Raw genomic sequence first — 22947 nt, 5'->3', positions numbered from 1 at the left:
AAAGCAGAAATGCTTAGCATATTGCAACTCAGTTCAGGAACAAATAAAACATGATCTGCTACATTTTCTATGGTTTCATTAGGTAGCTGGCACTTTAGAGCAACAGTTCCAGATCCATTAATATTAATATATTGACCATTGGCAGTCTCTATTCTTCCTTTAGTATCACTATTTATTTCATCAAATAAATCTTCATTATAACAACTATGGTTTGTACATCCACTGTCTAAAATCCAATTGTCTGATTTTTGCTTATAATTATTTGCCACAAGAACTTTATGCAGTAAGATGGAGTTTCTTTCTTTGGATTCCTCTCTCTGAGGTCCCTGCTTATGTTTAGGTAAAACTGGTGTGGGTGTAGCCCCCTGATTAGCCAAGCCAAACAGCTGTGAGTTTGACTATTAGAACACTGACAGTTTGTTTTTACTGAGCATGCCCATGCTTATCATTGACTCCAATGCTAAATTTCTTAATTAACAATCGGCCAGGCATTTTTTTTAACTTTTAAGCTGCAAAAGATGAAGGTCAGAGTATGGGGCAAGGTCAGTAATAGGATTACAGGTGGTACTCTGTGAACATGGCTGATTTTTCATGAATTATGAGAACACTGACAAAAAAGTCCAGCAGGGGTCTGTTTTTTCTCTCTCTCTTTTTACACTTTGAATCACAAGTACTCTTGGATGAAACAGATTATCTTGACCCATTCCAGTCTGGCTTCAGGCCTGGTTATGGGACTGAATCAGCCTTGGTCGCCCTGATGGATGACCTTTATCGGGAGGAGGACAGGGGGAGTGCGACCCTGTTATTCTTACTTGATCTCTCAGCAGCTTTTGATACCATTGTATTATTATTATTATTATTATTATTATTATTATTATTATTATTATAGTTTATTTATACCCCACCTTTTGGCCAAAAGGCTCTCAAGGCGGCTTACAAGAAAAACACAAATATAGAAATACATCAATAAAACAATACAATTTTAAAAAATTAAATAACAACATTATTTAAAAAACAGCAATTAGTGAAAATACAGGGTGGTGTAGGTGCCTGGAGTGGCAGAAACATCTCAGGCTGCCCCCAACAAAGCTGTGAGTTGGTTCTCTCTCTTTCTTTCTATGCTTGCAAGTGTGACACCTTCATTTGAACTTCTGATCAGCTTCTCTGATGGCAAATACAAGTAAGCTTTCCTCAGCACCAGCCGGTCCCGCAGAAGCAGGGTGGGTCATAGCCTGGATGTCATTCCCCATCCTGTCGCCATAGTTGTAAATGGTGCTGGTGGCCTCCCGCATGGTGGCCACATAGATCTTCTCAGAGAAGATGCACCCGCTGGATAAGGGTGAGCCACAGTGTACCTGTGATGGCGACAGCGGCCGGGACACTGAAGTTGGTGAGGGGGTTGCAGGTGTTGACAGCATCGAGCCCCTCCGGCAGCACCAGCACACCGGCCACCCGCCGCAGGGATGTGCCCTGCCCATAGACTCCATTCTTGCTGGCGCTCCAGCCTCTCTGGTTGCTGCCGGACATCTTCCACAAGACATTGAGCCAAGCGGTCCAGACTGCCTGTGCCGATGCCACATAATGGAGCAGCGGAGCCAGGCACAACAGCACTACCAGAATGCAAACGGCAGGTGGCCACATCGCCTCAAGCAATGAGGGAGGGAAGGAGACAGAAGAGCTGCTCCTACCACCATCTTGGATGTACTAGCATCATGGTATCCTTCTGGGCTAACTTGGTGAGCTGGGTATTGGAGGCACTGTTTTACAGTGGTTCTGATCCTATCTCCAAGGTCATTTTCAGAGAATAGCATTGGGTGATTGCCTTTCGGCCCCCTGGCAGTTGTGGAGTGGAGTGCCGCAGGGTACCATCTTGTTCCCCATGCTGTTTAACATCTATATGAAGCCCTTGGGAGTAGTCATCAGGAGATTGCAGCAAGGTGTCAGTGCTCTGATGATACCCAGCTCTATTTCTCTGTAACATCTGAATCGGGAGTAAGCCCTGGACAGCTGCCTGGACTTGGTGGTGGGCTGGATGAGGGCCAATAAACTGAGTCTGAATCCTAGCAAGACGGAGACCCTGCGGGTTGGTGGTTCCCGAGTTCGGATAATTGGTCAGTTGCCTGCTTTGGATGGGGTCGTACTTCCTCTGAAAGAGCAGGTTCATAGTCCAGGGCTGCTCATGGATCCATCTTTGTCACTAGAGGCCCAGGTGACCTCAATGGCTAGGAGTGCCTTTTATCAGCTTCAGCTGGTAAGGCAGCTGTTTCTGGACCAGGATAGCCTGACCACTGTTGTCCATGCACTGGTCACCTCCAGGCTGGATTACTGTAATGTGCTCTATGTGGAGCTACTCTTCATGTTGGTCCAGAAGCTGCAGCTGGTGCAAAATGTGATGGTGAGACTGCTCCCTAGAGTCACTCCTCTACTGAAATAATTGCACTGGCTACCTATTAGCTAAGTTCAAGGTTCTAGTTTTGGTGTTCAAAGCCCTATACAGCTTGGGACCAGGATACCTGAAAGGCTGTCTTATCCCTTATATACCCCTGTCAATCACTGCGCTCTGCAGGTGAGGACCTCCTACAGATACCATCTTATCAGGAGGTCCGTTCTGTACAACATAGGAAGCAGACCTTCAGTGTAGTGGCACCTACCCTTTGGAATTCCCTCCCCTTAAATATTAGACTGTTATCTTTTCAGTGCCTATTGAAGACCTTCCTCTTTCAACAAGCCTTTTAAGTTGAGACCTTATCTCAGTCTGTGCCTGTGTTGGAATTGCTTTTTAATATGCTTTTAAATCTTTTTAAAAAAATGTTTTTAACCTTCTTTAAAAGATGTGTTGAAAGCCTTTTTTAAAAAAAGTTTTTAAAGATGTCTTGTTTTAGTGTATTTTAAAGTCTGTTTTTATGATGTTTTAAAATGTTTTTAGTGCTTTTGTTTGCCACCCCGGGCTCCTGCTCGGAGGAAGGGCGGGATATAAATCAAATAACAAACAAACAAACAAACTCTCAATTCTCTCTGACTGTTTTGTGTATCACCATGAACATTTAGAGGGTTGTTAAGCGAGTGTTTCTGAGTTCAGGACCATAAGTTTTGTAAGGTTTTGTTTTTATATGTGCTTATGGAAAGCAGTGGTATGGGATGGGGGATATTTTTAGTTTAACATTGCAGAATGCAAAAAATCCATGCTGGCTGTATACCCCTCTCATGGCTGTATAATATCTCAGACCCTTTAAGCTATTGATCTTCAACTGGTGGGTTGGATCCACAACTGGGCTGCAGCCTGATTTAAGGTGAATTGCATGAGCAACATTAGCACCATACAAAATACTATATATATATATATATATATATATATATATATATATATATATATATATATATATATATATATATATATTAAAGTAAGATGTGGATCCCATTGTGCATATTTGAGCTAAGGTTGGCTGTGGGTTTGAAAAGATTTGCAGACTATAACGTTAAAGTTACAATCATGAGCACACTTATTTGGATGGGAGTAAGTTCCCCTGAACTTACTGGGACTTAACTTCTAAGTGAAAATGCACTGGAATATGCTCCATATATGATATGATTTCAGCTTACAGAAGTCAGCAATTAAAAAGAAAAGAAAAAAGCAATCCTCATTAAAAACTAGGTGACCTGTTTCAGCTGTGTTTAAAAATTACGATACAATGGCTCTGTTGCACTGAAGAGTCTTTTGTCAGTTGCTTCAGTTTTCATATGTTTAATTATAGTATTTCATTCTATTTAATTCTCTTTTATTGTTCTCTTTTCCTCTATAAGAATATATCTCATTAGCACAAAAAAAGCCCAAAAACAAAATAAAGATGTAAAATCTAATTTAGGCAGCAGCATGATTCTAAGTATGGTCTTAGGGCTCATCTACATGTTCGTATAGGCACAAAGATACAGGGGGGTTGTGGCCTGCAAGTGCACCCAGACACAAAGTATCAATAGGCCTGGAGGAGACTAAGGCACAGTCTCAAGGCAATATTGAATTACTGGGAGTGACTGGTGGTGCTGCCTAGCAGTGGGATCTGAGGTGGGATGATGACAAGGCGGTAGCCACAGGTGGGATCCTAGCAGGTGGTGGCCTGAGGTGGGATCCTGACAGGAAGGGTCCTGACAGTGTGCAACAGCAAAACAGCCGAGAAAGATAGGTTAACCAAGGGAATGGTGGGGGCTCAAAAGCTGTCATCATGTGATCCACATAGCGATCCTGCTGCGAATCGCAGAAGGGGAGTGGTAGCCCCAGACGCCCTCAGCCAAGGCCCCACCTGGCTGCCCTTTGGAACCGGCCCTGGGCAAACAGTAGCTGTCACACAGTTTCCCCCCTGTAAATCCTACTAACCCAATCCTCTAATAATACTAAAAGGGAAGGGGAAAAAAGTCTTCACTCTGTATCTCTAGTCTTGCAGGTGCTTGGCTCCAATGCTTTAAGGCAGGTGTGTCAATCGCTCCCCTCTCCACACCCACTCCCTCTTCCTTCCTTTGTTCATTTCATTTCCTGTGGGCTGACAAACAATTTCTGGCTGCTCTCCCCCATTTTGCAAGCCTTTTATATGTTGCTGCAAACAGTGCCTTATTTTTCTTTTCCCCCTAACTTGTGCAGAAAAGTATTACACTGCTCAAGCAAAGATTTGTATTTCAGCTGTATTGTGCGAGTGAAAATACAAATAATTGCACTTCCGGGCTGTTGTTTTAAAATGAAACTAACTGGTAGAACAAACTGAGCATTCTCAGTTGCCAAGTAACTAGAGGGAGTGGAAATGTTAAATTAGAGGGCGTGGTCATTAGGAAAGTGTATGATTGATCCTTCCCCTCAGTGTGAATAGAAAACAGTGTGTTTGCAGCTGGCATTGAGCCCTTACTGTGGTCAGTGCAAACAGAAAATGGAGGTAAAAACAGAGTCTTTAGCACGTACTAATGCTCATGTGGATAAGCGCTTAATGTCCTTGCATTGGAAGTTTGAACTTCCCCAAGCAGCTAAATGCCTTTCCTTTGTTCAAGAAAAAATGTTGCTGGAATGTGGCCGAGATAACTATTTAGAATCCCCCTGTGAAAGCTCTTCTTCCAGCCAAAGAAATGTAAAAGGCTTGAGGAAAATACAAGGGCAAAACTACTCTACTAAGAAGGGAGGAATGATAATATTTTCTGTCAGAGGTCACCAGTGGCTAAAATGGCCTCCAGATGTGCTGAGTAAAACGCACTTAGCAATGAAACTTACTAACCTTACACTCACACAGATGAATGTTTGTACTAACTTTCTAAAGGTTTCTAACTGAACATTTAAAGCTCATTTCTTCCCCAAAGAATCCTGGGAAGTTAACCCAACACAGAGCTACAATTTCAGCACCGTTAAGAAACTACAGTTCCTAGGATTCTTAGGGGGAAGAAATGTGCTTTAAATGTATGGTGTGCATATGACCTGACTATGGGTGTTTCCAGACAGGGGGTTAATATCATGAACGGGTACTTCAGTTTTTTCCCCTGGTGTGTGTGATTAGCATGTAAGCAAGCATCTACACATTTTAAATAGGCATTCTACTGTTTCTCGTCCACTGCAGTAGGTGGCTCTTGACAGACTGTTTCTATGCTGTGCCCTCTGGCCCCTTGCCCTCAGTCACTACTCTCCCACTCCTTACTACCTCTTCCATTTCTAGGCATGCACACAAGCGTGCATATGCACATCTTTTAAAAAAACAAACTCACTTGAAGTGGAAAAAGAAAGAGCAAATTTTACCAGCTTTTAGTTATCATGTTTCACAATGTGCAAAATGGAGCATTGTGCTTTTGGGGCGGGTGGGTGAATAATCCATTTTCATTTGGTGGTGTATGTTTTTTAATACTGAGGTTTGCACAAGAGTTGTCTTGTACATGACTTTTTAAACTTCTGTTGTGTCTACTCCAATTACAGTCTATGAGATAATTCACTAATAGGCAAAAAAAAAACTTGCAGTTTAAGAACTTACCTACAGCTAACAGATATTTCTATCAAACTTTAAAAAGCAGGGAAATTGAGCAGCTAGAGTGAATGCACCAGGGGAGCAGGAGATGTGACTTCTTGTCTAAGATATTGTACTGCCCTATAAATTTATAAAAATGCAAACACAATTTGGGTTGGTCTTTCACAGACCAAGCCATCTCCTGTGTAGCTTGAAAGAAGTTGGTAATGTGCCTCTGAGCATATGGCGAATGGTGGCAACACCTGCAATCAGGACTACAGCTCCAAAGATGAAGAATTGCATTTTTGTTTGTTGGTGTTCTTGCTTTGCTTCTTTCCAGTGTTTCTACTCTTTCTACAGAGAATCTAACCTAGAAAATTATATTTCTCTCATTATTCATCCTAGAAATCTGTGTCAAATTTATTTTTATTAATTTCAAAGCCTTTTTATTGGTCAATGTCATATGATGCTGAAGACAGCCTTTTGTGTTTCAAACTGGAGGTTATATCTTATTTCTATTTTGGATGTATTAACAGTAGAATCTGAAACCACTTTGATGTAAAATCTGACCGATTTTGTTGCTACTTAAGCAATAAATCTAGCTGTTGGAAGAAACAAACTTGACCTGCCCAAGATGCATGTGTTCAGCCTGCTATGCTTAAAACACCCCATTTAAGGAAGGGTGGGAATGATCAATTAAAAACATAGAGCACACCTATAATTTTGCTAGAATATATTTCACCTCCAGTGGTTTTATCTTGTGTAGACTGAGACACTCCTCATGTCCAATTGAGACTATTCAACAGAATACTCAGTGCCATGATTCCACAATTGTTTTCAGAGTTTTTTAGTACATAATGCAAAATGTTGCTGTATTTCACATATTCACAGAAACAGAAGAAAAAGAAAATGCTTCACTAAAATTGCAAAGTAAATCAAACATATTCCAAGTGACTATCTGAACTATATCATCTGTCTTAATATTGTTGCTTCTTCCCTGCTAAAACAAGATCAGCACAGCACATGTCTGGTTTCTATTGTTTGCGCTGATTGCAGGTGTTGCCACAACTCACCATATGCTCAGAGACACGTTACCACATTCTTCCAACCTACACAGGAAGTGGATTGGACTGTGAAAGACCAATCCAACTTGTGTTTGCCTTTTTACAAATTTGTAGGGTAGTACAAAATCTTAGAGATGAGGTCAGGTCTCCTGCTCCCCTGGTGTATTCACTGTAGATGCCCAATTTCCCTGGTTTTTAAAGTTTGATAGAAATATCTGTTGGCTATAGATATGTTATTTAACTGCAAGGTTTTTCTGCCTATTAATGAATTTCTCTGCTTTTTAATCTGGGAGGTAAGAAATGGGATCCTGTGCAAGTTTGCTTAGAAAGGATTATTTGCATGGTTATTGAGTTCAATGGGATTTACTCCTTTGCAATCATGCTTAGGATAGATGAAACTGAGCTTGGGAGAGAGGAGAAGAGGGAGGGCTAGAGTGGGCAGGGAAGGAGGAAAAGGGGAGGGGAGGAAGAAAGGAGGAGGGGAGAGGAGAGGGGAAGGAGGGCAGGGAAAGGAGAGGAGACAGGGAGGGGAGGGGAAAGGCAGGTCTGATCATTTGCATGCTTATTGAGTTCAGTGGGATTTACTCCTGTGCAGTCATGCTTAGGATAGGTGAAACTGACCATGCAGGAGGAGGAGAATGGGGAGGGAGATGTGAAGGAAGGGAGGGGCTGGAGGGAAGGAAGGAGGAGGGTAGGGTAGGTTTGATCATTTGCATGCTTATTGAGTTAAATGGGATTTACTCCCATGCAGTCATGCTTAGGATAGGTAAAACTGACCATGGGGGGGAGGAGAAGGTGAGTAGGGAAGAGGAGAGGGAAGGAGGAAGGGAGGGGCAGGAGAGGCAAAGGAAGGGGGAGAGAAGGGGCAAGAGGCAGGGGATAGGAGGGAGGAGGAGGGAAGGGCAAGTTTGATCATTTGCATGCGTTTAGAGTTCAGTGGGATGTACTTCTGTGCAATCATGCTTAGGATAGGTGAAACTGACTTGGGAAAGGGACAGGGAGGGGGATGAAGGGGAAGGGGAGGGAAGAAGGAGAGGGAGGGGAGGAGATTGGGTGGGCAGCACTGGGCAGAGGGGAAGCCCCTTTTCTTTCTAAAAGGAAAACATTGTGAACAGTATCATTGTTTTCTCCACCTTTTTATTCTACAGCAGGCACATGTAGCCTACCACCCAAATTTAAACCAAAGCTGTCCCTGGCCACATCCACACCAGACCTTTATTTCACTTTAGACAATCATGAGAGTTGGTAGGAGATGCCATATTCCCCTCACAGAGCTACAATCCTCAGAAGAGGGGTTGACTGTTAAACTACTCTGGCCACTGGAGCTCTGTCAGGGGAATAGGAGTCTCCTAACAACTCAGCTCCCTTCACAAACTACACTTCCCAGGATTCTTTGGGGGAAGCCCTGACTGTATAAAGAGAAATAAAGGTCTGGAGTGGGTGTGGCCTCCTGATTAGCCAAGCCAAACAGCTGTGAGTCTGGCTTTTAGAACATGCTCTTACTGAGCATGCCTGTGCTTATCATTGACTTCAATGTTAAATTTCTTAAATTAATTAAAAATCAGCCAGGCATTTTTTTAACTTTTAAACTGCAGAAGATGAAAGTCAGAGTATGAGGCAAGGTCAGTAACAGGATTACAGGTACTCTGTGAACATGGCTGATTTTGTAATGAATTTCAGGAGATTATGAAACCACTCACAGAAAAAAGTCCAGCAGGGGTCTGGATTTCCCCCCCTCTTGTTTTACACTTTGAACTCTCGATTCTCTCTGAGTGTTCTGTGTATCGCCATGAAAATTTAGAAAGTTGTTAAGCAAGCATTTCTGAGTTCAGGACTGTAAGTTTAATGATATGGGAAGCAGCAGAATGGCATGGGAGCGTATTTTGAATTTAACACTGCGGAATGCGAAAAATCCATGCTGGCTATAGTGTACAGCCACTGTTGTGGCTGTATAATCCCCTGAATGTACTACATGTGAGTTGGATTGCAAAAAGTTTGACATACCTAGAGCAGGAAGCAAGTGGTAGAAACATGGCTACATGCATGTCAAACCATCCACGAAAAAGATACAGCAACAAAGTTCCACATCAGCAGTGACGGCAGATGTATGATGGGTTATTTTTACTTACAAGATTTGTATTTATTTATATATTTGTTTGTTTGTTTGTTTATTATTAGATTTATATCCTACCCTTCCTCCCAGTAGGAGCCCAGGGCAGCATTTTTGCGGTAAGAGGAATTGATCAAGATTAAATGGGAGGGGGTATGGGCTTGCATTCTGATAACAACATTGTGTGGACAGGATACTGGGGAAAAAAAGACTTGCATGCATAATGTGCAGCACCTGATTCCTGAGTAAGTTCCTGTCTTGAAGCAGGTTTCCAGAATATTTTCTGTATCACAGATAATTTTTTTAACATGTTACTGTTAACAAGAACTCAAGTTTGTATTTCCTCTTTTATTTTTCATTTATTTAATTATCATTTTAAAATGTCAAATTTAACAAAGAATAAAAAAATTTCAAAAGAGAAAGGAAAAAAACACACAATGTCAATAAACACTGACAGCTTACATTGAGAATGCAACAGCCATTAGTACTTCCATCTAAAATTAAACATATGTCAATATAAGCCCTCCAGATCTCCAAATAGGTATCCACACAAGATTGGTGTTTATAAAAAAAAGTTCATATGTAGCAAGGGTGTTAAGATCCTCAGACCGTTGTGTAATCAACAGTGGGTAGTTGTCCTTCAAGGTTCACAGTAGAAGTCTCTCAGCAACCATAAGAGCTCACAAAATCTACTTCTGTTGTCCTGCCATTACTCCCCATATTACAGGAATATAATTTAAATTTTCATGAACATCTGCAAACATGAAATATATTGCAAATACAAAATTGATATGGACAATAGCTTCAGGCCAAAAATAATATATCACTGGATATGCCCACATCATCTGCCTCAATGAGGTGTTTTCAGCATTATACCTCCTATCTATATTAGGCAGTGCCTTCCTGTCCGATGTTGTGGAGTCCATTGCACCAAAAACATTAATCATTGCTGAATCTGTCTCAATTTCAAATCTAGAGAAATGCTTTGTATACATTCTAAAGCAATTTTCCATTGTTTAGGTTGTATAGCATTCTAATTCCCTGTTCCACATCTCTCTAAGTGCCTGAACATCTACTTTACAAAGGTCCAATAAGCACTTACAAACAGCAGTTGTGGATTTAGCTTTCTGAGAAGATCCAATAATTTCTTCCTTTAGGAGATGCCAAAGCACTCAAAGCAGACAGGCCATAGTCACCAAGAGGTGGTGTTGTAACTGAAGATATTGCCATTCAGCATTTATCTTCATGACATGTTGGCCTGGTTCACACATTTGAGTAAGCCAAAGTGTGGCTTATAGGCAATGAGCAAACGTGCTGGTGCACTTCTACTCAAATCGTGCTCACACCGCTCCTTCTTTTTCCATGCCAACAGAGCAGTGCCTTACCATTATGTGTGAGCCAGCACTCATGGTTTCTTTCTCTCCAAGCAAACCACAAGAGAAAGCCAACAACACACCTTGGTTTCCAGTCATGCCAGTTCTCTGGTTTGTTTCTTCCCAGCTTGGAAAATGGGGAGTGGGGTGGGTGCAATCTGAGCAGTGTGCATTGGTCTACTTACTCATTCATAGTAAGCCAGGTCATTGGGTTGAGGAATATTTTTTTTACCTCAACTTTGCATTAAGATGTTTTATTTTTGTCTTGCTTTTGTCTAAGAATCACCAGGGGTTTCAGAGTAATTTGGTTTCTAATAGTACACTTCTGCACTAACAATTCAATGCAACGCAAATGAGGGAGTGAACAGTAGGTCCTTGATTGCTTCTGCGAACTCAGTGTTGAGTAATCAGTAGCTGTGCTTATAGTTCTGCTTACACAATGTGTTGTTTTCTTTTGCAGGTTCATCAAAATGAAAAATTGGAGTTTATTTCAGTTGTTTCTTCTAAAGGTATTGATAGCAGGCTCTGCTGGCTTGGTAAGTTTTACTCTTTACAAGATGATTTACAGTTTCTTCCCACCATGTAAGAAAAAAAAGAATGAGGTTATTCATGTTTAGATCTTGTTGAGTTTAGAGGTGAGATTTAGCTGAGCATTACCCCTTAAGCCAATATAGTAAAGTTTATCAAAGCTACACTTATGCCTAAAAATGTCAAGAGATCAGAACTATTCCCTGGAGGCTCCTGTTGTAATTCCAGATGGTTGATAGAGGACCTGTTCCCAAAATAAAGGCAGCTTCTTACACCTCTGTTCAAAAACAGAACTGTGTTTTTTTTTAGTTGTACATGACAATATGAGGCTAAATATATATTAAAACACAATATGTGAACCAGAGATGAGCTGCTTTTGGTGGGTTTCTAGAAGTGGCTGTTAATTACAGTCTTCAAATGCCCAATAATTCTTTTTTTTAATGTTTATTAGAGTTTTAGAACATAGTACAATATAACATATCAAACAAACAAGAATAGGACAAGAAACAAAACAGTAAGAAAATGTAGCCAGTTTACACAGTCCAAATGGCAATAAAAGATAATTAAATAATAGGTTGGGTAGAAAAGGGAGAAGTAGAAGATGAAACTATCATGACCGAGTCACTCAAAAAAGAGTTTTGAGATTGCGAAAGAACTGCCCCCTTCTGCTGCATTAATAAAACAAAAGAAAGGCAATCAAATAGATTTAAAGCTCTCAGACACTTTCAAACCTCTCATACACTGAACTGCGTAGGTCACTTTTTCACACAGAATGATTTGCCATATATGGTTGTACCAAGCTGTTATGGTAAAGCCGGATGAATCTTCCACCACCACTGTCATCCTGCCTGCAACCAGTAGGAAAAGGTTAAGTCCAAAATATAACAATTTGGGAATTGCCTTTATGGAAAGTAATGCCAGTGCCAGGTTTTAGGGAATCACTTGACTGGTGATTTTGACCATGTGCTGAAAAACAACATCCCAAAAGGCAGATACAAAAAGGTAGTGTCACCACATGTGCCCAATAATTCTTGCATTATATTTTCATTAGTGGGAACTGCAACAAAATGTTGCAGAGTAGAGCGCTCCTGTTCAGAGTTTCTGCAAGCCAGCCGTGGACACTCAGTTCCATTTCCCTTCCTTGTTTTCTATTCCCCCCCCCCCCATTAACAGGAGCTTGGTATTCTGTTGCCGCTGAGCATGCTCAGCTTTCACTGGGCTGTTTTGGGGATTATATATAATACTAGATAGGCTCTCCTCCCCGGCTCACTCTGTTCACTCACCCATCAACCCTCAGGCAACCTCACTCCCCTCATCAACTTGCTTGCCTCGCCTAATCCTCTGCCACTGCTGCCCTGCATCACCTGCTCCATGCCACCCCAGACAAACACTGCCACCATGCAGCACATCTAGACCTCACACTAGCCAACCTCGTTGCCTCACTGGCCTCCCACCAGCCCGCCTTGGTCACCCCACATCCGCCCGTCTTGCTTGCCCATCTCACTCACCTCACACCTGCGTGTCACCTCACACACCCCTGCCTCGCTTGCCCCACACCCGCCCCTCACCCCACAACCTCCACCTTGCTCAGCCCACACCCATCCACCTTGCTTGGCTGTCAACCTTGCTTCCCTCAAGCTCTTGCCTCACTTGCCTCACACCTGCTGCGTCTCCCTGTCACACTGCGCCACAACCCAATATAATGCTGTCGTACACACTGCATGACAGTGCGATGGCTCACCAAAATATTATATACATAGATATAATATATATATATATACATATCTGCAAACCTTGTGCTTCCTTCAAACCTGCTGATACCTCCCTCTTGTGTATGGATGGTGTCATACTGGCTACATCACTACTTATATATACAAATGAAGCCCTGCAACAAACATCTCTGTGTGTCACGGGGCTGGAGGAGCCTTCAAAGGTCTCCCTTCTCAGACAGGAGACTGCACAAAATTCTTGAACAGGCAGACATCAACAAGTGTAGACAGACTAGTGCTTTTTATATGTGTCTTTTTCTCTGCACTCATTTTCCAGCCACTCTATTCCATTCCCATTTTCTACATTTTCTTCTCAACAGTCAGTGAGATTTCTATGCCTACTGAGCCTGCTGAGTCCTCAATGAGCTGTTTTGTGAGTTCCTCCCATGTAGGGTTTGTTTTTATTTCCTAAAGATTTCTTGTACTTCTGCAAATCCCAGGGTTATCCTGAGTCTGCCAATGCTTCCCTCTTGTGAGCCCTGTTGCCATTTTGGCTACATAGGTGATGGCACTTGGAGAACTGAAATGAACGTATACAACGATGTGGTTTGCTGGAGCACACTTGTGTCCTTGAGGAGTCATAAAGGAATCTTGCAATGGGATTATCTGACAAATGAATGTAAGCACAGGAAGCTACCTAATATCGAGTCAGACCATACTAGCTCAGTATTGTCCACACTGAATGGCAGCAAATATCCAGAGTTTCAAGTAGGGAATCCTTCCCAGTCCTACCCAGAGATGTTGAGGATTGAACCTGGAACCTTTTGCATGCAAAGCAGATGCTCTACCATTGAGCTATGCCCTTTCCCTGTTTTGTTTGTTCATACCTTTCCATCTATCACTCCTATGTAATATAATACATCTTTCTTAGCTTTGTATTGCAAAAATGATCTGGTTACTCCCTTACAGTCACCCAAACCTTGTTAATGGGGTGCTGTTTTACCGCATAAGCTTCATCTTACCGAGAACTATTGGCAAGATGGACTTCTGTTATCTTTGTATGAGTAATTCTACTGTATATCCAGTCCTAGCTGTTACTAAATACAAAGAAAGGATTAACACAAGCTAAAGGGAACCCCAGCTGATGAAGTGTTAAGGCAAGTTAAGCAGCCGAGTGAGTTCGGCAGCAGGGCAAGGAGGCCAGGCACACTACTCTCCCCCTCCTTTCCTTAACCTAAACAAGACTAAATTCCCAGTAAAGTAACTCCAAAAGCTACAGAACAGCTCTGCAGGTACAAAGCCAGCAGGGGTGTGGGACTTTCCATTGTTTTCCATCTGTCAAATGTATGACAATCTGCAGTGCTTCCATGAATTTGTCTACTTCTCTAACAGAGAAGTAAAATGTAAATCGTCTGGACTTAACCTCAGAATTACAAAAAAAATTGGCTTCTTTATTGTTCTTAGTGCATAGTTCAAATTGCTTAACGCTGTGCTGAATACCTTATGTTCAGAAGTACTAAGAATTCATAACATTTAATTTTATGATTTTAATGGAAAGGACTCCCTCTAGGATGCACACCTTAATGTGGTGAGGGGGTTTGAGAATATCGAAGAAGCTGAGAGTGATGCCATCAGGAGTCTAGACCAAGAGGCTAGACTCCTAGCAGGGGCACCCAAGCAGAATAGTCAAAGCTGAGACACCAGACTAAGATTCATCCAGACCCAGAGGAAGGCAATGGTAAACCACCTCTGAATATCCTTTACAATGAAAACCGTATGAATAGACTCTCCAAAATGCAACACAAGATAGTGCTGGAAGATGAGACCCCCAGTCAGAAGGCACTCATCAAGTTACTGGGGAAGAACAAAGGACAAGTACGAGTAGCACTGTAACTAATGACGCAGCTGGGTCAAAGCCGAAACGAAGCCCAGGGGCTGATGCGCACAGATGCAAAAGGAGAGTCCGGAGTTGTACGACGCACACAATAGGAACATGGAATGTGAGAAGCATGAACCAGGGAAAGTTAAAGATTGTCAAGCAAGAAATGGAATGTATCAACATTCCAATACCTGGCGTGAGTGAATTAAAATGGATGGGAATGGATCACTTTCAATCAGGCAACTACAAAATATTTTATGCAGGAAATGATAAATTAACAAGAAATGGGGTTGTTCTAATAGTGAAAAGTGATGTAGCAAAAGCAGTTAGGAGCTACAACGCAAGGTCTGAGTGAGTGATAACAATGAGACTTAACAGGAAACCTATCAACAAAACCATCTTCCAAGTCTATGCTCCAACGGCAAAGACAGAAGAAGAGGAAATGGAGAGATTTTATGCAGAAGTACTGGAAGAAATTGATCACACACCAAAATAGGATGTTCTCATAATCATGGGGGACTGGAATGCAAAAGTAGGGAACAGAGAAGAACTAGAAATTGTGGGGAAATGCGGCTTAGGAGGTAGAAATGAAGCAGGAGAGAGACTTATTGAATTCTGTGAAGCAAATAATTTGCATTTTGCAAACACATTTTTTTGAGCAATCGAAAAGATGACTGCACACTTGGACATCACCAAATGGTCAATATAGGAATCAAATTGATTATATAAATTCTAAGCAGAAGATGGAGAAGTTCTACACTTTCTGTGAAAACAAGACCAGAAACAGACTGCGGTACAGATCATGAAATGGTAATATCGAAAATCAGAGTAAAGCAAAGAACAACAAAGCAATCATAATGCCAAAATACAATTTAAATAATATCCCAGAAGAATTTAAAGATCAATTCACTCATAAGCAAAAAACCTTGCAGTTTAACAATGTACCTATAGCCTACCTATCTAAAAAGCAGGGAAATTGGGCAGCTATAGTGAACGCACCAGGGAAGCAGGAGACCTGACCTCCTGTCTGAGATATTGTACTACCCTACAAATTTGTCAAAATGCAAACACAATTTGGGTTGGTCTTTTGCAGTCCAATCCACTTGCTGTGTAGCTTGGAAGAATTGGGTAACATGCGTCTCTGAGCATATGGTGAGTGGTGGCAACACCTGCCATCTCCAAAGATGGAGAATTATGTTTTTGTATGTTTGTTGGTGTTCCTCTTACTTTGCTTCTTTCCTATGTTACTATTGTTTCTACAAAGAATCTAATCTAGAAAATTTTATTTCCCTCATTATTCATCCTAGAAAACTGTGTCAAATTTGTTTTTATTAATTTCAAAGCCTTTTTATTGGTCAATGTCATATGATGGTGAAGACAGCCTTTTGTGTTTCAAATTGGAAGTAATGTTCTATTTCTATTTTGGGTGCATTAACAGTTGAATCTGAAACTGCAGTTTCATGTAAAATCAGACTGATTACAATATGTTGCTACTTCAGGAATGGCTCTAGCTGTTGAAAAAAACAAACTTGGCCTGTCCAAGATGCATGTTTTCAGACTGCTATGTTTAAACCACTTCATTTAAGGAAAAGTGGCCATGGTCAATTAAAAACATAGAGCACACCTAGAAATTTGCTAGTATATATTTCACCTTCCACTGTTTTATCTTGTGTAAACTGAGACACTCCCAATGTCCACTAGAGACTATTCTGCAGAATAGTCAGTGGCATTATTCCACAATTGTTTTTGGAGTTTTTTTAGTGTATGTTTTAGTGTAAAACAGATGCGAAAGAAGAGTCTGCACTTATACGACACACACAATAGGAACATGGAATGTGAGAAGCATGAACCAGGAAAAGTTAGAAATTGTCAAGCAAGAAATGGAATGTATCAACATTACAATACTAGGCATGGGTGAATTAAAATGGATGGGAATGGGACATTTTTAATCAGGCAACTACAAAATATTTTATGCAGGAAATGAGAAATCAAGAAGAAATGGGATTGCTTTAATAGTGAGAAGTGATGTAGCAAATATTGTTATCTTAATATTGCTTCCTCCCTGCTAAAACAAAATCAATACAGCCCATGTCTTGTTTCTATTATTTTGGCTGTTTGCAGTTGTTGCCACCACTCACTGTGAAAGACCAAGCGAAATTGTGTTTGCATTTTTACAGATTTGTAGAGCAGTCCAATATCTCAGAGAGGAGGCCAGGTCTCCTGCTCTCCTGGTGCATTCACTATTGAACTTGTCAAAGATTATCAATACCAGGGTGCAGTCATTAACCAAAATGGAGACAATAGTCAAGTAATCAGAAAAAGGCTAGGACTAGGGAGGGCAGCTATGAGAGAACTAGAAAAGGTCCTCAAATGCAAAGATGTATCACTGAACACCAACATCAGGATCATTCAGACCATGGTATTCCCGATCTTTATGTATGGATATAAAAGTTGGACAGTGAAAAAAGTGGATAAGAGGAAAATCAACTCATTTGAAATGTGGTGTTGGAGGAGAGTTTTGCACATACGATGGACTGTGAAAAAGACAAAGAATTGGGTGTTACAACAAATTAAACCAGAGCTATCACTACAAGCTAATATGATGAAACTGATGTTATCGTATTTTAGACACATAATGACATGATTTACTAGAAAAGAAAATAATGCTGGGAAAAACAGAAGGGAGTAGAAAAAGAGGAAGACCAAACAAGACATGGAATGATTCCATGAAGGAAGCTACAGACCTGAATTTACAAGATCTGAACAGGGTGGTTTACAAATCGCGTGAAGTATTAGTTCCCCTCTATTCAGCACTGGTTAGGCCTCATCTTGAGTACTGCATCCAGTTCTGGTCTCCGCACTTCAAGAAGGATGCAGACAAACTGGAACAGGTTCAGAGGAGGGCAACAAGGATGAACAGGGGACTGGAAACAAAGCCCTATGAGGAGAGACTGAAAGAACTGGGCATGTTTAGCCTGGAGAAGACTGAGGGGAGATATGATAGCACTCTTCAAGTACGTGAAAGGCTGTCACACAGAGGAGGGCCGGGATCTCTTCTCAATCGTCCTAGAGTGCAGGACACGGAACAATGGGCTCAAGTTGCAGGAAGCCAGATTTCGACTGGACATCAGGAAAAACTTCCTAACTGTTAGAGCCATATGACAATGGAACCAATTACCTAGAGAGATAGCGGGCTCTCCAACACTGGAGATATATAAGAGGCAGCTGGACAGTCATCTGTCAGGAAAGGTTTGATTTGGATTCCTGCATTGAGCAGTGGGTTGGACTTGATGCCCTTATAGGCCCCTTCCAACTCTACTATTCTATGATTCTATATGCTACTGGAGGTTGCTGATTCACAGGGTTGCCATAAGTTGTAATCAACTTGAAGGCACATAACTCACACAATGGAAACGAGCAATGTGGGTGCTTTCATGGCTAGCTCTTTTAACTTGACATAGTCCTTCCTCAAGATAATATATCAGATGTGTTAGCTTGTAATTGACCACACAAAGCTATACAATAAAAAGGGGTTGGATGCATTCATTAATGGCAACAGCTCGAATAAACCTGATTGCGTGTCCAGACTACAGGATTTGACTGCAGCTGTTTAATTGAGATTGAAAAATATTTTTTCAAATGTAGTCAATAAAGTAGGCAGAGTCAGTTACACTTAATCTGTTTCCAATTAATGGCATAGCCATAGTCTAAATAGCATTTCTCCCCAATGATTATCTTATATTTTTCACTCTGTTCTTTCAAACGGCTTTAAAAGGCAAGAGCAAACAGTTCCTCATCCCATGACATCTGTGCGTTTACAAATTTCTCTTTTTCCTTTTCTGTAATGTCCCAGTTTAGCGGCTGGTTTTTGTTAACATTTTGAAGACCGCCCTTATGACTTTTCCCCAGAGGGAGTAATTCTGGCATTCTCAAAACAAAACACTTTTCATTGCCCTTAAATGACTTGTTGGAAAATCAGTGGGAGGGAAGGAGGCTGGTTAGTATCTCTGATCTGATGTATTCACATGAATTGTTTGATCCATCCCCTCCCAAATGCTTGGAGAGTTGAGACATGGTAAATTTGCACAGTTTTTGCTGCCTGAAGCAAAAGACAAGATGGTACCTCCCTCCAATCTGAAACCAACTGGACTGGTGGTACTGAATCTTACTTCAGCACTGGTGATGGGTCAACATTTTCCTCTGTACCTGAAGGTGGCAGGCAACTTCAGGAGGTGCAGGGGGCACATCATCTAGCACACACAACTCTGTTCTTTAACACCTCACTGCTGCTACCTCCTCCCCCCCCGATTTTGCTGCCTAAGGTGGTTGTCTAATATCCTCCTGGAGTGTCATGGGGGGTGGGGTGAGGTGGGAGTTCCAGGCAGTGGTGCTGCTCCTACCTTCAGGATTTTTACCAGACAGTAGCATCAGGGACTGCTGTTTGGGCCCACAGCATTTGTGTTGATTGCTGAGGGTCTGCAAGTGTTTGGGAGTTCTTTTAGAACCATCCTTGTCATTAGAGGCACAGGTAGCCTCGGTGGCACAGAGTGCTTTCTATCAACTTCGGTTGGTGGCCCAACTACGCCCCTATCTGGACAGGGCCAACCTTGCTTTAGTTGTCCATGCACTGGTAACCTCTAGATTAGACTACTGCAATGCACTCTACGTGGGGCTGCCTTTGAAGAGGGTTCGGAAGCTGCAGCTCGTGCAAAATGCAGCGGCCAGAATGTTGACAGGGACTCGGAGGTCCGATCATATAACACCAATTCTGGCCCGCTTGCACTGGCTGCCTATATGCTTCCGGGCTCGATTCAAGGTGCTGGTTTTAACCTATAAAGCCTTACACGGCCTGGAACCACAATATCTGTTGGAACGCATCTCCCGATACAAACCTACCCGTACACTGCGATCAACATCTAAGGCCCTCCTCCGGGTGCCGACTCAGAGAGAAGCCCGGAAGGTAACAACGAGAAAAAGGGCCTTCTCAGTGGTGGCCCCCGAACTATGGAATTCGCTCCCTGATGAGGTACGCCTGGCGCCAACGTTACTATCCTTTCGGCATCAGGTAAAAACCTTCCTCTTCTCCCAGGCATTTTAACATTTTAACATCTTAACATGCTAACAGTTTAATATTTTACATTTAATATACAACATTTTAACATCTTAATATATTAATCAGTTTAATACTTTTTTAACAGTTTATATTTTAGTACGAAGTTTTGTATTTGTTTATGTGTTTAGTTATGTTTTGGTTTTTGGTATTTCATTTCATTTTTAGTTGTTTAATAATGTTTTAATTGTATTGGATGTTTATATGTTGTGCACTGCCCAGAGAGCTTCGGCTATGGGGCTGTATAAAAATCTAATTAATAATAATAATAAAAAATAAATATTCCATCTCCCATTCTGTTTAATATCTATATGAAGTTGTTGGGAGCTGTCATCTAAGGATTTCAAGCATGATGCCATTAGTATGCTGACGACACTCATCTCTCTCCATTCCATCTGAATCGGGAGATGCTGTGCTGGTGCTGGACCAGTGTCTGGAGGCAGTAATGAGCTGGACGGGTGGTGAATAAATTGAAACTGAATTCTGATAGGACAGAGATACTGTCCATAGGTGATTCTCATGTCTGGGAATTAGGGAGAGTATCTGTTCTGGGTGGATTTGCATTCCCCATGAAGAAGCGGGTACATTGCTTAGGGGTACTACTGGTTTGCACGTTATGGCTGTTCCTTGAAAATAGCCTGTTATGGCTGTTCTTACACCATAGTCTGGCCACAGTAGGCCATGTTCTAGTAACCTCATAATATGACTACTGCAATGCACTTTATGTGGGGATACTCTTGAACATGGCCCAGAAGCTGCAGCTGGTGCAGAATGCTGCTGCCAGGCTGTTAAGTGAAGCAGCCCTGTAGTCAGGGTGGGGCAAATTGGTGCACACACACGCCTGAGCTGTGCTCCCCCCAGATTGTTTGGGGGGGGAATTGTGTTTTTAATTTCTGATAAGACAACCTCCAATTAAAGAATGACAGCTGCCCTAGAGAAATAGAAACACTGCTATGCATACAACAGTTAGAAACACTGCTGTGCACACTACAGTTAGAAACACGGCTGTGCACACTACAGTTAGCTAGCTGGCTGGCCAGTAAGGCTGTAACTCAGGCCTAATTTCTAATTTCCACAATGTGTGGAGCTCAGCATGAGGCCTTTTCATGGTTTCTGGGCAGAAAAATCAGCACAGCAACCAGAAAAAAAATTCCAGTTTCTTTCCACACTTAGTTTCCAGTGGCTTAGTTAGTCCTTTATATAAAAAGTCTGTTGTGCGGTAAATATTTTACAAAGTTAAGGACTAGATCTCGACTTCAACAAGAAAGTTTTTCATATTTTTTTAGCACCACTCTCCCTAAATGCTTGACTATGGTTGCATTGTAATGTACTCTTATTCTGTTTTCAAACCTCATCTTGTTTTGTTTTGTTGCATTGGTGTTGTCATGATACAAGATTAAAACTGAATTTTTGAGAAAAGAAGCTCTGCACTAGTTTTTAACTTCTTAGTAACAGCATAAACTATTTTGTTTGTTTTATATCTTTTGGTGTCCCCTTGTTCACTGTATCCTTCAGACCCTTTTTCTTATGAAACAAAAAAATATACTAATCATTTAATTCCTGGTGTTCATACTAATTTTTCTGTTAAGTTGACTTTTGCATAGCCCATTGTGTAAGTTAACACATTTTCTGTATGGAGGAGGATCCAGGAGAAGTTCACTGCCTTTCCCTTCCCTTGGTCTGGCTCTCACATCCTCTCCACCATTGGTGGGGGGGATTGGCTGGCATTATGTGCCTCTCCCCATGCCCCACCTAGAAATGTGGCTGCCCTACCTAAAAAGGAAGGCTGAAGTGGAGCAGCAAGATGGGACAATATATCACCTGCCCTTAAAATACTGCACTGGCTGGCTGTACTAATGATCCCAATACAAGGTTTTGATGCTAGTATACAAAGCCCTAAATGGTTGAGGCTCAGCTACTTACAGGATCACCTTCCCCAATACTATGTAACCCTGTTCTTCGAGATCTCTGGAGGAGGCCCTGTTGGTGGTGCCACCAATGAATGTGACCCATTGTGAAGTGACTTAGGACAGGGCCTTCACAGTGGCAGTGCCCTCTTTGCGGAAATCGCTCCCAGGAGGTGCCATGCACATGTTTCCTACCTTGTTAGCATTTAGATGCAGACTAGATACATATTTGGTCTGGGTCTTTGGGACATGGGTGTATTTTGCAATCTCAGGGCAGATCCACACCATATATTAAAGCACATCCTTGATCCAACACATATTTAAAGCACATGATATCTCCCCAAAAATAATGGCAACTGTAGTTTGCTAAGGTTGCTGGGAATTTGTAGCTCTGTTGAGAGGGAAACAGCAGTTCCTATGAATATTTGGGGGAAATAATGTGAATTAAATGCATGTTGGATATGCTTTAAATTTATGGTGTGGATCTGCGCTCAGTAACTGACATTACTTGTATTTAGTTTTTAAAGATGTATTTTTAAATTATTTTTATTGTATAGAATACAGATTGTATTTTTATGCTGTTCAGCATCCTGGGCTCCCATACGAGAAAGGGGGGTATTAAAATTAGATTGATGATAATAACAGTGATAGGGCCAGCCCTGGTAACAGCCTTGGGTCATTAGTTGTGGAACACAAATTAACTTCCTTGGCTTTCTGGCATCTCTAGAAGCAATGGCACAAGTCCCAGTTTATCAAACTATAAACTAGTGCTAGTACTACCTAACAGGATTCTCTTCATGAACAAGAGATAAATTGCTTTGCTACAAAGGAGGTTACATAGTAACCTCAAACGGACCTGTTACATATTGATCTCCAACAGGAGTGTGGTTCAGTCAAGGCAAAGTGTCCCATGTTTCAGCTCATATGTGAATGTGATCATTTCTCAAGAGCACTTCTAGGGCTGCCTGATCAACTTTGTGTGCTCAGTGACCATTAGTAAACATCAATGGCACCAGTGTTTTTCAGACATCTGAAATGGGGGGGGGAGCTACTTCTGTACTCTGGCAATGGGGTGGTGAAGGCTTCACATTGCAATAATCTTTGCCCCTGGGGAACAAGCAGGTATCTTGATGTGCAGTTTCATGCAGCCTCCTACTATATGTGAGGATCATGGACGCTAGTCCATGGAAGCTTATGCAGATATATTTGTTTGCCTTTAAAGTGCTACTAGACTCTTGGTTGTTTTTCATCCCAGCTCTCTAGATGTTTTTGCTTATGGGGGGTAGGGTGGGGATGCCTGTGCT

General features: G+C 41.7%; 1 protein-coding gene across 7 annotated transcripts in view; it reads left to right on the top strand.

Moving 5' to 3' along the window:
* The window catches only part of FGL1 (fibrinogen like 1), an 81983-nt gene that overhangs the window by 23995 nt on the left and 35041 nt on the right, over positions 1-22947 (top strand). For 4 of the 7 annotated variants that reach the window (XM_061584365.1, XM_061584364.1, XM_061584366.1 and 1 more), the window contains exon 2: positions 10971-11046. In XM_061584365.1, coding sequence (XP_061440349.1) covers positions 10971-11046 — 76 coding nt within the window. Of the gene's footprint in view, positions 1-9205; positions 9257-10970; positions 11047-22947 lie in introns of all 7 variants that reach the window. The other 3 variants (XM_061584368.1, XM_061584370.1, XM_061584367.1) reach the window with 1 other exon arrangement.

This window comes from Rhineura floridana, chromosome 9 (genome assembly GCF_030035675.1).
Source record: "Rhineura floridana isolate rRhiFlo1 chromosome 9, rRhiFlo1.hap2, whole genome shotgun sequence".
Lineage (NCBI taxonomy): Eukaryota > Metazoa > Chordata > Lepidosauria > Squamata > Rhineuridae > Rhineura > Rhineura floridana.
The sequence above is the reverse complement of the archived record's forward strand: the minus strand, read 5'-3'. Positions and strand labels throughout refer to the sequence as shown.